General features: G+C 39.9%; 1 protein-coding gene across 1 annotated transcript; it reads right to left on the minus strand.

Annotated features, from left to right (window-relative positions):
* Positions 1 to 232: 232 nt before the first annotated feature.
* Positions 233 to 10,139, minus strand: LOC311044425 (uncharacterized protein; the record flags this gene model as incomplete). The annotated part of the gene is made up of 11 exons (XM_084055990.1): positions 233 to 642; positions 1,187 to 1,326; positions 1,836 to 1,977; positions 2,074 to 2,267; positions 2,573 to 2,735; positions 3,179 to 3,263; positions 3,628 to 3,770; positions 4,008 to 4,190; positions 7,451 to 7,560; positions 8,261 to 8,331; positions 9,949 to 10,139. 11 exons carry the CDS (start codon positions 10,137 to 10,139, stop codon positions 328 to 330), a joined length of 1,737 nt encoding a protein of 578 aa, XP_083912116.1. The 3' UTR covers positions 233 to 327.
* Between the last annotated feature and the right edge of the window lie 6,076 nt (positions 10,140 to 16,215).

A 16,215-nucleotide genomic window follows, 5' to 3' on the forward strand; every position in this document is an offset into this window, starting at 1 on the left:
TCATTTGCATTCACATCCAAACAGCACCGACTCATTTTCAAAAGAATGACTCAACTTTACTTTTTGGCAGTCCTGCCAACAGAACAGAATGTTGATAAGATTTCTATATCAGTGGTTCTCACACTTTTTCAAGTCAAGGACCCCCAGAATTATATGTACCGTATTTGGCCGCGGACCCCCCCATCTCAAAATATGTTGTTCCAGGGACCCCCCCAGAAGCAAAGATTTGAGCTCAATGGCCACCTGGCCAACAAGGCTGCCCTCAATGACTAACGGGTACGTGGGTTGATAGGGTGGGTAATGTGTTGGGGGGTGTGTGTGTGAGCTCTACTGGCAAGCCTTAATTCTTGTGTGGAGAAACTCAACCATTTTGTTGGACTCTTGTAGTGGAATTCCATAGATAATACTCTGTAGGAAGTCCCACACATTTTGACACCTTTTGGTGTACTCAATGTCAAAAATGTAGTAGGCCTTGAAGCAGACGTCGACAGCCTGAAGAAGTTTGTCCTGTTTCATAGCCTGTCCATCTATGATCGCGAAGACCTGAGATGGTTGTTGAGGGGTGTTGCCAAGTGTCAGGACGTAGGGTTCAGTTTGGCTGAGCTTGGCTGCTTGGAGATACTCCACCATGTTGGTGCCAGGCTGAAAAACACAGAAAAGTGAGGGTGAGTGAGTAAGGACAAAATGTCTACAAAGCACAGAAAAATAAGTGTATAATTAAAATAAAAAATAATAATAAAAGGTGTCAAGGGCCCATGTGTTTTCATGTTACATTATAAGAGTTAACTTATTGTTAAACATATTCATTTTGCGTCTTATCACTCCTATGGTACAAACATCAACACAGCATTGTATTGTGGACAAAATGGTATCCAACGATAACAAAATGTTCTTTAGTTTTGTCTCTGATAGGCTAAATCTTATCTACTGGTGGTCCATTGGTTGAGAAACAGTGAGAGATGTACTGTATAGACATAGAATGCATATAAAGTGTTAACTTATATCCCCCTCGCAGCACAACGGTGGTCCCTAGGTTGATTCTTAGTGAGGAGGGTGGTGGTGGTGGTGGTGGTCCCTATGCTTTGTAGATTACACACTCAATACTTACACAAACTCATTAATTACACAACAGGTATATGTTAAAATAAAATGGAAAGTTTCCCTTTAGATGTGCTGGTGGACTTACAGGCTGATGATCGATGAAGGCCTTCTTGCACTCTGCAATGGTGTGGCGCACTGTTTTACTGCCACGGCCACGGCCAACTTTGTAAGCCGTTGGGGGGAGCAAAGCTGGCAGCTGCTGCAGGGCGAGATCCCCAATGTCATCTGTAGGAAGACATAGGTATCAATACGAGGTGGAACGGCATATCCTTTATTGTGTCATTCAATAGCCAACAAGAATGTAACCTATGCTGCTATGTGCAGCCATAGCTGCTCTGCAGCTGGTTAGTTTGTAGTTTAGTTATTCCCACCATTAGGCCAGAAGCTGGCCTAACCATGACAGTTTACAAATGGAAAATAATTGACCAGTTGGGGTCCATTTGTAACACTGTCACAGTTACAGACTTAAGGGTCAATTTAGACCCCACTAAAGTAACCCAGAGAGTCCCAGCAATCCACTTTGAGAAACCCTGGTCTAGACGAGGCTATACGAGTAAGGGGTGTACCCACTGGTATTTGAAGGTGACACTACCTGAGAAGAGGAAAACCCCGGGGTACCTGAAAGTGTGTGCTGTGCGTGCCACACCCACACAGAGAGGCTGTCAACGTAGTTGTGGACTCTTGACACAAGAGGGACTGTCCACTGACAAAGAACCATTTCAATAATATTTTACCTAATGTTAATCCTTCGACCGGCAACTGTAACTTCCGCTCCAGTCGTGCCACCTGCAGGATCTTCTCTGCATACACTGGGAGCCAGGTCTCGTAGAGTTTGGGCGCAGCGTCCGCATGTAAGAGAAGGAAGTCCTGAGCGATCTATAAAATGGAAAACATTTGAAGTCAAATTAAATGTGGCACACTACCAAAACATTATAAACAATGAATCATCACATGTACAATATTCCCTCTTACCATGCCGTTAGTTGTCAGGTGAGGATAGTGGTCCAGAATCTGACTGATAGTCAGATCTCTGGTGTTGTCCTTTATCCACTTAGCCCTGTACACCGCCGTGTCCTGCATATAAGTCTCAACTTGGCATAAAGGTTGAGAATTACTTCTCAACCACTCCTTCAGCTGTACTGCTCGCTCATCTGATATAGTACATTCTGTAAAAAGAACAAAATGTTGTCGGTCACTAAAAGATGGATGTTTTGCGTAATCAGTCATCCTATCAGCAATAGTGTGTGTTAAAATAGTTCTAAAACAACTATAAATGCTATTGTGTGGTGTCTGGTCATACAAGCTACTGTAGTTCCAAAATTCCTCACATTCACTAAGATCAGGCTCTACTCAGATTTTCTGTCTGCGACAGTGTTCCCTAAACGTGCGCATGTTATGTTTTGGGAAAACTTAAGCAGGCAAATGTGCCACATTGTTGGAACTTCCTTCTATTTTTCCATTTAGTAATGACCTGGTATGACCGCTGTTCTAACAGGACCATCCTCGGGTGCTGGATGTGGTGCTCGGCCAGTCACCCTGAGCGCTTTCCTAAGCTTCTTTCTGACATTTCGCAGCCTTTCCTCCAGGTACCCACTGGCTGGACGCCGGTTCCGCGCTGGGGTGTACCATATGTCCTGCCAAGAAATCAAAATGTTTGATTAATAGAGATTTGGCACATTTCGATTTTTTGACAGCATGTCCTTGAATTAGAACAGGGTTTTTCTGCACATTTGTCTGTCCCAAGAGAAGGCCAAATATTGTCCCTGCTTCCAAGGGCATGACAGCAGTGAAAATCACACATCACAGTAGTTTTTCTGGAAGGAGTGAGCTGTATTGTGTCTGTTAAATGGTTTAGCATTTTAAGCTCAATGTATGCTTCTCAACGGTCCGTTACTGAGAACTGCAGACCTACAGGCTGACCACATGTTGTGAGCTTGTAGACTTGTAGTTTTCAGTATCAGCGACACATCACAGCAGAGCATATATTGGGCTTACTAGGGGTGTCACCAAAATGAATAATAGATTGAAAAGCAATAAAAAAAGGTTAAACACGAAAAAAATGGGGGGAAAAACTCACGCTGCCACTGCTTGATGAGTCTTTCAAGCAGGGAAATGCCTGAATTATGCTTGCTGCCATGGCCTTTTTGGTCTCCGTCGTAGGACTGTAAAACAGAAATAGCACAACCATTCATCATATCAAGTAGTTCCAGTGCGTTGATTTCATTTAACTAATAAACCACTTTTAAAAGAAAACAAAAAAAAAATAACACCCGGTGTGTAGCTAACATAAACTTAACTTCAGTCAGTCGTCCAGTGGAGGTTGCACTGGTGCCTCTTAAAATGTTACTCCATGGTAGCTGATTTGAGCATGGTTAACAACTAGCAAATATATCCCTACTAAGTCATATTTTAGCTCTCAGGTAAAGTTAGAACTTGGGATGATCATACACCCTTAAAGTTGTCATTTAACCACTTAGATCCCTATTCAACATAAAACATAAAGATAATTAAAATATGTTGAAGTACTTCTCTCCAAACTTCTCTAAAAGGTGAGACACCAAGATCCGGACAAGGGCACATCTCTGGGATGAGGTGATTAGATTGCTCTCGTCAAGGTCCCTCACAATTGGCCGTCCGTCTGCGAACGCTGTAAGAACCTGACGGACATCCTTAGAAAATTGCAAGAAGACACAAAATTGCAGACTTATTATTGTTTAGTTAGGAATGTGTGATATTAATTCAAAATATCACCATTACTTCAAACTTTTGTCTTGATTACAATTAATGCACTCAGTGTGTCAATGTGTTGTGAGCTTGTTGAGCATCATTTTCTTTTTCATGCAAAGCAGCCAAATTTATAAGGCTTAAAGGTATTATAAGGCTTATAAAGGTAAAGCAGAACTTACAAACGTGGGAATTATATGTATTGTCTGGATCATCATTAGGGCTTGGGGTTCAGGTGGAGCCAGGGGTTCAGGTGGGGTTAGGGGATCAGGTGCGGCCGATACCTCCATGGGGGTTTGGGGAGTGGCAGGTGGTGTGGCATCAGAGGCTGTAGCTTGTGCATCAGGTGCAGGCGCCGGTCCAATCTATACAGAAGACCAAGGTTAATATAATAAATGTAGGACAAAGAATAGAGCACCGAAGTCTGATGTAAATGACGCATCCTACCTGGTTTGCGTTGTTCTCCCCCCAATTCTTAATTAGTGACATTTTTGCCAGAAACAGACTATCAAATATAACTGATTGACTATCATAAACGATAATCACCTTCCTGACAACATCGCCGGGACAGTCTGTTTTTGGACCTCAATGCTTATGAGACTATTTTAAGATGACCCAACTATTCTACATAGAGAAAAACTTCTACAAACCAGGGGATGAGAGAGTGACGTCAGGACTTCGGTACTCTATTGGAATCCCCAATAGAGGACCCTTTTGAAGACAACCAAATGATATGTGGACAGAGGTGCAGCATACTTTTAGAGAGTGCACTTGGGCTTCACCTTATACAAACATTAAGTGATTAAACAAAAAAGTACTTACAGTACCACTTATCACTCATTTAAAGAATGCCAGTCGTCCCAGTAATCGCGTCATCCCAGTAGTCACGGCATCCCATCATTCCAGTAGTACCTTCAATCTGTCCCAGAAGTCAAGTGGTTCTTCCTACCCGGTACTCAACTCAAATACTGATCATTTTCAAATCGATGGACACTAATATGGGGGTAATGTCAAAATAGGCCTTTTCAACATATAAGCCAGTCAAAGTACTATTTACAGTCACACACAACCACACACCTGGTGGCAGTTAGGTGATTCTAAAAATGTCTGTTGCGCAACGAAATACATAAACTGTCATCATCTTCATCCTTTCTGTACGACTTGACTGCATGGAGGGGATGGTGATCAAGCAGATCTCTAACATCTACTGCTACCAACACCTGAGTGGGAATGACACTGTATGCATATAAATGCCTATCAAACCACTGTGTTTCCCATTTCTTTACAACAAGTTTTATTGTTGGTGTGGGTAACGTTTGCTCCAGTAGTAAAACTGATTCTATGAGACCAAATTGAGGCTCTCCATCTGGATTATAGGACAGGAATACACTCATGCCTGCTCTATACTCAGTTCCCTTAAATGTAACCCAGGCTGGCACATACACTTCACTGAAGAGGGGAATACCTTCTAGCCCACTTTGGATCCTGTCATTAATGTTGACCAGAACTGTACTTTGCCCTGGACCAACTTCTGTATTGTGACACAGGATAGTTCCACATAGGAAATGGTAGCACTGCATCATCTGATGGCGAAATGCCATGGTTTTACAAATGTTTCTAAAGTTGCAGGTTACATTGCTAACCTGTTTGAAAAATGCATGCCGTGCTTCAAATCTCATTGACCAGAACTGCTTCAACGGTCCAATTTTTTGAATGATTCGTGGGTAGTGAACCATGAAGTGTTGCTTTGGCCGTAAATGTAGATGAGGATATAGCTCCAGGAAGAGGGAGTGATGGTCTTCTATGATTTTGCCCAAGTACAGTGTTGCTGCTACTGTAATTGAAGGGGAAAAGATAAACTCCATGCAATGGAGTAGGAGGAGTAGAAGTTCCCAATGCTTGTTATCCTCGGGGACAAGATCACCTATCATGATTGGTAGTAGCCTAATTAGGCACCACATTTGAGATGCTGACTGACGCATGGAGCCTTCAGGCTTTTTGAGATCATTCCTGCTTATGACAGAAGGCTTGTTAGACTTATCACTAAATCCATAGTCAAAGCTTGTTATTCTGTAATTCAGCTCTTGTAGTGTGATATGCTTTTGGTCGATTAGTGAATTCAACACAAGTTTGACTTCGATAGGCCCCACTCCCTCCAGTAAATCATGCATTATGTCCACTGACACATTGTCTGACACATGATAAAAAGACAACATGTTCAAGACACTGTCTCTTTTCAGGCCTGTCTGGGACTTGTCGGCTGTAAGTAAATCTGCCTCATAACTATTGCGATCACGCAAAAGTCCAGGATCTTCAAGCGTCAGAGACTCTCTCTGTTCTTTATTTGCTTTGCAAAACCGACATGCATAATTGGCAACGAAGGATTCAACGTAGCCAAGAACACCATGGACGCCCAAATTGTCTCCAACTACTTGGAGCACTGTGAACTTGACAACACCTTGATAGTTGGGGGTATTAACAAGGATGCCATCCCTCTCTAAATCCATGATCTCTTTGACAATAGGGCGTAGTATTGCATCAATGGTATGGTGTGCTGCGTCGTCAGATTTGTACACAGCTAAAAGGAACTGTGACTGCAAGGTAGATAGCAACTCTGGAGGCAAGCTCTTCAAAATGAAATAAAGAAGTCCCAACTTGTGAATCCCAGTTTTAGCACCAAGGGGATTTACTATCTCAACATCATCTTGGTAAATCACAATTGGGATTGAAACCTCGTTCTGGAATAAGGAATGCGTTTTACAGAACTCCCCATCAAAAACATCCTGAATTGCATCACCCTCCCTGCGCTGCCAATCCAGCATGGTCTGTAAAATCCCGGGAATTTCTAGAATCTTGGTCAAAAGGCTCTTTAACGGTATACGGTAAAATGAATCATGAACACCAACTTGCTGGACAATGCCAGTGGCAGAGGCCGTTGATTGAACATAGGTAACCCCTGACAATATCTCCTCAACTGGCTGAACAAAGTTTCCAGTTGTAGCAAAATATTTCATCTGTTTATAGTCGGACTGCATCCCTCTGAAAGGCTCAGCTAATTCTGAGAACTCCACCTGAAGCTCTTGTACCTCGTTGCTTTGATCAAGACCAAACGTACGAAATACAGACATGGTCTTTGATTGCAGTCGGCCGACAATATTGCCAATTAAATTGGAGGTATGCTGAACCACAAAGTTTAGGTTTGAGAATGTCATAGAAGACTTAGATCTAAGATGGGCTAAAAAGAGGGCCACTCGATTAGTAATGGACTCTGGCTCTAGTTCATCCCAATCCTCAACAACTTCCTCTTCTCCCTGTTCTGGCTCCATGTCAGCATTCAGCATTTCAACAGGTGGGGCTGGACCTACAGGTGGGGGCCGTGGGGCTGGGCCTTCAAGGGGGTCATCATTTCTACCCCCATGCTCCTTTTCCAAATGTCTTCTGTAAGACCATATGTAACCAAATGTCCGACCACAACCACTTTCACTACACTGAAAATGTGTTGATACAGAGTTGACATGGTGTACAGACCGTAAATGCGCGAGAAGACCCTTGATACCCCCTGAAATTATCTTTTGGCATTTGAAACAAGTGTATGCCATCTTCCTGAAATAAACTATTTACTTACAAGTTCTCTAAATTGTTTTAAGAACTTCAGCCTAGGGCCTGCTCTCGGGATCAGCTGTTTGATGGTGGAATCATCTAACAGAAAGAAACTTTCCTGATCAATCCCCTCATCTGAAAAAAAAGAGAAAAAGACACATTATTTTTCCAACAGAGGAACAGAAAAAAAAATAGAGTTCATGGGTTTCATCTGTAGTCATCTACAGTACCTGCAATGATGAGGACCAACACAGATGATTTAAATGAATTAATTACTTCTACTGCAAATGATTACCCTCAGCAAAGCTAATCAGACAAATTTCATCACCTGGTTTTGGTCCTCAACATGACAGGTTAGAGCAGTGGTTCTCAACCTGTGGGTCGGGACCCCCCACATATTGTGAAACTGTTGCGAGGCATTATGAGCCTGTAGATTGTCTATTTTCACAATATGTATCCGTGTAAAGAAGTAAAACAAATGGGGGGTCCACAATTCAAATATTATAATTTATTTGGGGGGGGGGGGGGCCTGAAAAAGTTGAGAACCCCTGTTAGAGGAGTACAAAAACCATGACCATTAACTCAGCAGCCATGTTTGGTGCTGAGCAAACCGTTTGAATGACAACCAGCATCCTATTTCTGACTGACACAGATGATATTAACCTTAATCAACCTGGGTTCATCTGCTGGTCAATTGTTGTCAGTTAATCAAATAGTACAGTATAGCACAGAAAATGCATATGCTCAATACAAATGTCAAGGTATATTACAAAAAGCAGTTGTCAACTCCATTACTGTGTGACAGCAATGTATGTGGATGGGAAACATATTGTACCTCTAAATATGTCTACCAGATCTGGTAACTGCCACTCTGTCAGTTTTTCAAAGACAAAGTTGTCCATCGATCTGAAACAAACACAAAGGAAATAAAATTGGTGTTATAGCTGTTCAGATATCAACATAAAAGCAAAGCAAAATAGCAGCAGAATACTATGTGCTATGAATATGAACCAAATGGACCCTTACAGCTCTATTACTCTCAGAGTGTACACATGGAAATCTAGAGAAAGGTGAAGCAGGGACCCCTTAGCTGAGAGACAGATGAAGCAGGGACCCCTTAGCTGAGAGAGATGAAGCAGGGACCCCTTAGTTGAGAGACAGATGAATTTCACAACATGTGCCTCTCACAGTATTTAGCTGCCCAAGCAATTGCCTATTCAAATGAGCATTTTAGTGCAATACCAGCAATGATAAACTGTTTTTACAGCTTTAGTAAATGTTATGTTCCATGCTTCAACCACAATTCCCACAATAATGTTAACACCACCCTAATACAATAATGTCTCAAATGAAATAATATAATGGGGTAGATTTGAATGGTGCTAGAGTGACACGGTTAGAATACAGTAAGATGACTAAAATATGCCTAAAACTAAACAAAATGCTGCTGTCAAAATCAACACTAGTTTCAAATAAAGAAAAAAACACATCTGATTCTTTCTATTCTGTACAGGCAATTATTTTTCGTGTACTGTGGGGGGGGGGTCCCCTCGTGATTTTGAAGGGGTCCCCAGATGACATTGAAGTAATAATTTAAGTACTTAGCATCATAAGTAATCAACTATATACAAAAAAACATTGTCGAAATTATCAAAATATAAAAGAGGCACAAATTGTGAAAATAGCAGATCTACAGGCTTTTGTACAGAAGTCACATAGACAAGCCACAAACACCCAACAAACTACAATACCACATTTCAGTAGCCAGATTTTGTAGGCACATTGAGAGGACAATGTGTTCAGCACGCATTATATAGTCTACACCAGGGGTCTTCAACGTTTTCAGGCCAAGGACCCCCTAGCTGAGAAAGAGATGAAGCAGGGACCCCCTCTATATAAAATTGTTTCAGATTATTTATTTTTTTACTTGGCCTGCTCTTTTTTCCCTCTACACCTATACCTCTTTGCCAAAAAATAGCAGATCTACAAGCTCAAGAGGCATTGTGAGCTTGTAGATCTGCTATTTTTGGCTAAAGTTCTCCTCAGAAAAGTGATGCTAGGGTTCAAGTGGTTAATGTAAAAAAAAAAAAAATCTTATCACAAAGATTTGGCGGACCCCCTGTAGTAACTCTGAGGACCCCCTGTTGAAGACCCCTGGTCTACACGTCAATAAATATATAAAGCAACTAGGCTATGCTTTTGTTGTACAAGTGGCCATGGCTAGTTAGCTGTGTAGCCATGGCCTGTCACTCTCAGCAGACTGTGCATGCTTGAACGGCAACGTGATGTGTTTATAATAGAAATTAGAGATCAGACCAGAGTTCAGAATGTATAAAAGAGCCAATTGTACTCGCGCCAAACATTTGAGTCCACACAATTCAAAGCCAAAGTAGCTTAGCTTAGCTGCATGGGCTAGCATAGGCCAGCAGCACATGCTCTGCATGTTTAACACGACGTCAAGGCATGTTATAAAGGTTGAGACAATAATATAGTGCAAAAAGTTAAAATAAAACACTATTTTACCTTGAACGGAGTTCTGCTTTCGTGCCGTTGTTTGGAAATTGCGACGCACCAACGTTGTGGCTCTCTCTCTCTGCATGGGTCGTGCTCCCAGCCTGTGTATGAAGAGACGCTGCGCGCGAGGAAGGAGGAAGTGAACGAGGACTGGAGGGAGGCGGGGTGTGGAGGAATTTGACCGGATATGAAGGGCGCATTCCACACTTTTAGGATTCTGAATGAAAATAGTTGTGTGCCATTTAATTTATAAATAATTATAATAGTAAAGGAACATTCCTTGATCCATTAATTATATTATATTATATACCCACTTCACTCTCAGGATGTTTTAGCCTACTAAAAGTGGTGATACCACAGTATTATTTTAATGCACATAAGATATGTAGTTTAAAATATAATATAAATCAACACATACATACTAAAACAACATTTGTTTAAGCTGATTTTACGAATATGCCGAAAATTCATGTAAATTGGTCAAAGTGGAGAATCATGTCTCCAGGGTAACGTGGGCACTTGGACAACTGGGCCCAGCTTACAGTACAGTATTGTATCATACATTACAGTACAGTACAGTACAGTACAGTACAGTAAAGTAGAGTAGCATGCATTACAGTACAGTAACATACAGCTCATTACAGTACAGTAACAGTACAGTACAGTACAGTACAGTACAGTACAGTACAGTACAGTACAGTACATAATTAAAGCACTGCTCAGTTCACACAGGTGTGATTTTTAGAGTGAACACAGTCTCATTCCCAAGAAGTCACATGTTGACATTTTGTGCAGAACCCCTTCCAGTCAAATTTCAATTAAACGTGCGGCGTCGAGCACATTTTCTGGAACTAATCGCTCCAGATATTTTTGAAAAATCTGAAACTTCACTCAATCCATATTGAGAGTAAGCCGGATTTAATGGCATCGGGCCTGATTTTTTAGGACACTGAAAAAGGTCAAAGGTCAGCAAAAAGACTGCAAAGCTGACAATCTTTCCCTCTCAATAACTCGACAACGATAAGGACTTGGGGTCTAATTTCGAGATATGTTGTTCAGTTTTTCGAGACGAACAAGTGGATATCTTATATGTCCTGGTACGACACTTTTCAAAATTTCAGATCTTCCTTCAGGATGGTGTTAGGTTGTATACCCCTATGTACCTTCCGAAAGTGGAGGAAGCCAACTTAGGAGTGTCGTACCGGGACAAACAAGATATCCCCTTGTTCGTCTCAAAAAACTGAACAACATATTTCGAAATCGGAATCCAACTCCTTATCGTTTCCGAGTTATTAAACGAGATAGCGAACCTGTAACCCTAATCAATTAAGAATTAGGGTTGGAGAACGGTAAGTCTGTGTGTGAGGAGAGTTATATTGACGCGTTCAGGGTGACGCGCTGATCAATAATCTGGTTTTTGATTTGGTTTTCGACCCTTACTTTTCCCTGTAGATACATATTTATGATTATCTTAAAGACGATTTGACAAAACTTTACAATTCTGACATATGTCAGTCTACCCACCGATACGAATCGGTTGGTACCAGGCCCGAACCGGTGGCATGCACGGTCCGCGCGTGATCTTAAAAAAGCAAATGAAAATATAGAGCAGGCTTCGATTTGAGGCCTTCTGCACCAAGTGAGTCTCCATGGGGTCACCGGTTCAAGTCCGGGATGGTGCTGTTGTTATTATCTATGCTGCTGCATTGTCTGAAGGAAGCCAAACCAAAATAAGTTTTACTCTTATGTACCTGTACACAAGATGTAACAATAAAGTACAACCTTGAGTCTTGTCAAGAGACAAGAGTATTAATCTACCACCAGTCACCAGTATGGCTACATATTATGAACACATTGAACACTGAATAAAAACGGTACTCCATCCGCAAAGTAGCCGACTTAAGCCAATAAAACAAAGTAAGCAAAGTTCACTTGTGAGCTTGTCGTAGCAGAGTAAAAAAGTGGGTGAAATTTGTTTTTGTGCATTATTAATTATTATAATATTATATAAAATTATTATCTCCATAATATTATGAGCATCTGTAATTAAGTATACACAAGATAAGTGATCATTTAACCAACTGAAGTCTTCAGGGTACACACACAATCAAGAAGGCAAAACATACAATTATATTGAAATGTTTGCATTATCCCAGATTTGAACCAGCTAGCCCATAGGGTGAAAAAACTGCAGTCCTGGAACAATACCACTAGACCACCACAACACTAGGCTGGATTGAAGGGAAGTCATACATCACAACTCATTCACTCAAATATACAAATTAAAAAAAAGATAGATATATAGACACATTCCGTGCGTATTGTACTAGTTCTGCACAAAATGTCAACATGAGACTTCTTGGGAATGAGACTGTGTTGTGTGAGCAGAAGTGGAATAAAAAAGACTCAACTTGAGTGGGCTCACTGAAGAATTTGACTGAACATACTGTACGATTTTAATTATGCCAACTTCCATGTAGTTGGGACGTTATCAATGAATTATTTCAAGTTAAAACGACTTTTCGCACAAACCTTTGTTGTATTAAAAAGGTAAAGTTATGATAACAAGCCAGCATCATCTGGTTTTGCAGTGCACAAATAACCCACAATGGTCTTAAAACAACCCATAGTGAGTACTTGGGTTGACTCAGCCAATGGGTTGTACAAAATGACCCATTATGGGTTATGGTTAACCCATGATGGGTCAGCCATAACCCATGTACTGAGTAAATGGGTTGACTCACCCAATGGGTTGTACAAAATTACCCATTATGGGTTATAGTTAACCCATCATGGGTCAGCCACGTTGACTCACCCAATGGGTTGTACAAAATTACCCATATGGGTTATGGTTTATAATGGTTAACCCATGATGGGTGAGCCATAACCCATGATAGGTCAGCCATAACCCATAATGGGTCAACCATTTGATAACCCAGCATCTGGGTAGATAAATAACCCAGCATTTTTCTCTGTGAGGTAAGGACAAAAGAAATATCATTGAAAAGGGAAAACTGAAAGGTATTAGCCCTGTCCATCAATATGACTATAAGCATTTTATGATACTATCAGTTTACCTGTATGTTTAAAGAAGTTCAAGGTCTTTCAGGAGACACTTGTCCAAGGCAGTTTCTGCAAATCCTTGTATACCTGCAAATACATAGGCAAAATCTTAATCCAAAGTGATTTACAGTAAGCAAGGTAAACACAAGATAATACATCAAATACATAGAAGTAGTAATCTAACAATGGATCATAGATAGACCAGGAACCTATCATGACTTTATCATGACAGATAACTTTATCTGTACATTGACACTATAGACACTGAATGTCATGTCTACAAATGAAGCTAGAGTCTGTCTACATAACATGCTACCTAAATTACATTTTAGTCTTTGCAGAAGCCCACAAGGTCATCAAAGCTAGCACAAGCAAGTACTGCAGACTAAGGTGGAATCTGAAGAGGTAAGCCATTGGAAGTGGGTCTGCAATTCTAACTGCAACAAGGAGTTCTTTCCACAGTTTGGAACTCTGAAGAAACAAGAGTCTAGGTCAAGAAGGAAATAGCAAGAGTCACCATCTCTGATTTACTTCCCATATCTACATGATGTATGTGGCAGCCTTTTTAGGAGACAACAAGAAGGTTGAAGTCTATTGATTCCAATGGGAGAGTGAATGTAAATACAGTTTCTGAACCATCCTTTAGCTCAATGGTTACTGAACTAAATATTGGACCCAATCATCACAAGACACACAATATGTGCAAGATTTTCATTCCAAAATGGCTTTTTTTTTAGAGACACAAATGAGTAGAAAATCAACTTTGTTAACAACCTTTCTCTATCCCAGCAACACACTCTTACAAGATTTGGGAAGATATCTATATATTGTATTATTCGATTACATTTGAACTTTATGTTCAGTCCCCATAAGATGTTCTAAAATCTCAACTGATAAACTGATATTCTAAATATAGTACAGGAAATCATTATTAAAAATTAAATGCAATGTGTGTTCAAATGCTGCAGCATTCTGAATATCATTTAGACATTTAGCAGACATCTTTACCTGCAAAAGGGCTGCATAATTCTTGCTAAAGTGTAAATGACTATTTTTCTCCCTATGAATTCAGAAACCAATTCTCATGCTATTCTTATTTTTGTTCCCAATTTCACTTATTTCAATAACAAGCTCACAAAGCACTCGGTCATCAAATGACAGTCTCTCTCAACTGCCATTCAAAACTGAGTGCACAGAGCAGGCAAGGTAACATTGTAGTTGCAAGAGGGCTTGGAGTAAAATGTACTTATACCAAATGGAGCAAAAGTATAACATACTCATTATGTGAAATGTTACATTTCACTTGTTTTCAAATGAATAACATGTCTTCAGATCGTTTGAACATATCATATCTACACATTCACAATGTGTCACATCACAACACATTCTGAACTTGTAGATCAGCTATTTTCAAGTGGCAGAAATGTATATGGGGCTGAACTGAGTAATGTATGTTTTGTTAGAATAACGGAGATGCTCAAAAGGTAGCTCTGGTCCTAGTGTAGTGTGCGTCAGATATGCAGAACGCAAGGCTTTGAGTAGCTTTGGTTCAGAGCGTTAGTGAGTTCTCTATAACGCTCTGCCAGGCACTGGGCTCTGCGCTTGTACATGGAATTCCACTGCCCTACAAGGGCTTCAACAGTAACGAAAATAAACAACACTATTTCATTATTACATTCAAACAAGTCTGTTTTGTGTTGTTGAAAGTCTGTTCTCAGAGGTGGGAAGCCTCTCAGCACCCCACCTTCTCTGTAAAATACACTTTTTGGAAAGAAAAGAAAACATTTCACTGGAAAGAAAACATATTTTAGCTTGTTCCACAGTGCCCCCTACAGACCTGGTAAATAGATTTTTTTTCTATTGACCAGATTTTTCCTTCCTGTGAAATACCTTCACCCTGCTTTCTTTGTAATATATCTCATGAAAGAAAAGACAAAAAACCATTACTGCAACAAAATTAATCAACAAATTGTACTGTAAACACTGTTCAAATGCCAAATTGTCCGATAATATAAGAAAGAGGCACTATGTTGTTTTAAAGAGCCGAGCTACACTATCTAAGCCTTTCTGTCGATCTAATAACAATCTTCATGTAAGAAAACAAACTCTTTGTTCTACAGAAGAAAATAAATAATTAGGCTACTATACAACAACTCGTCCGGACTCTCCAAATATCATTAACAGAAAATAATATATCATATCACATCCTAAATATAACATTTATATCTCAAACAATGAGATTAATTATAATAAGAATAATCATAATGACAATGATCACAATACTAATAACCATACTAATACAGACTGGTTTATTTAGCTCTTTCCACTACATAAAATCTTTTGATTAAACCAAACGAAAACAAATAAATACAAACATCAAAACTGCATATTAACTTCAATAACTGCTCTACAGATCGCTCAAATGTATATCTGAAAGAATCAATTTCAACAACAACATGATGGAAGTAACTTTAAAACAAAAATACACTTTACACACAAATACAATTACATATATTTTCCAAATGATAATTACTTTAAACTAATCTATCATCTAAAGAAAACAGATTTTCAAACACCTGACTTCCATTTCAAAAATCAGAAAATTTAAATATACCCCACTCTAAATATCACTCCAATTAACAGACAAACACTCATGCAAAATGGCAACGCCAAAAAAGTTCCCAAGACATGCAGAAGAGAATGAAACATTCTTCTTTAAAAATGTTATATGAATGTTGTTGTATAGATGCATTTTAGTTATAAAATTTCGCACTTTACATTTTGACAGAAGAAAATTGTATGAAATGTTTCAACGTTCCTTACATAATGAATACTTTGTACAAAGGGACCCTTTGTCCAAAGGCAAATAGGATAACTGCTAAAATACTAATAGATATCCTTCATTACAATCAACATTTTGGAACTGGAATAGCACCTTCATACCGAAATGTAAATCTATCTAGTTCTGCACCAAAAAACTCCATTCCCATAGAAAAGCATTGGCACAACCCACCCTCAAAGAAAGGGCGATGCCAACCGTTTGTGACAGAAGTCACAAGTCTAATTACTCCAGAAATCTACTTTGACCATTTAAAAGGCACCACAAGTGGTGCGTATTTGGAAATACGAACCAACGACGCACTCGCGTATATTACTTTATATTAGCCAGTGCACTGACAGCTATAACTCCAGAAATAAGCCATAAATAAAGTC

Source organism: Gymnoscopelus microlampas (genome assembly GCF_963454915.1).
Source record: "Gymnoscopelus microlampas genome assembly, chromosome: 1".
NCBI classification, from domain to species: Eukaryota; Metazoa; Chordata; class Actinopteri; order Myctophiformes; family Myctophidae; genus Gymnoscopelus; species Gymnoscopelus microlampas.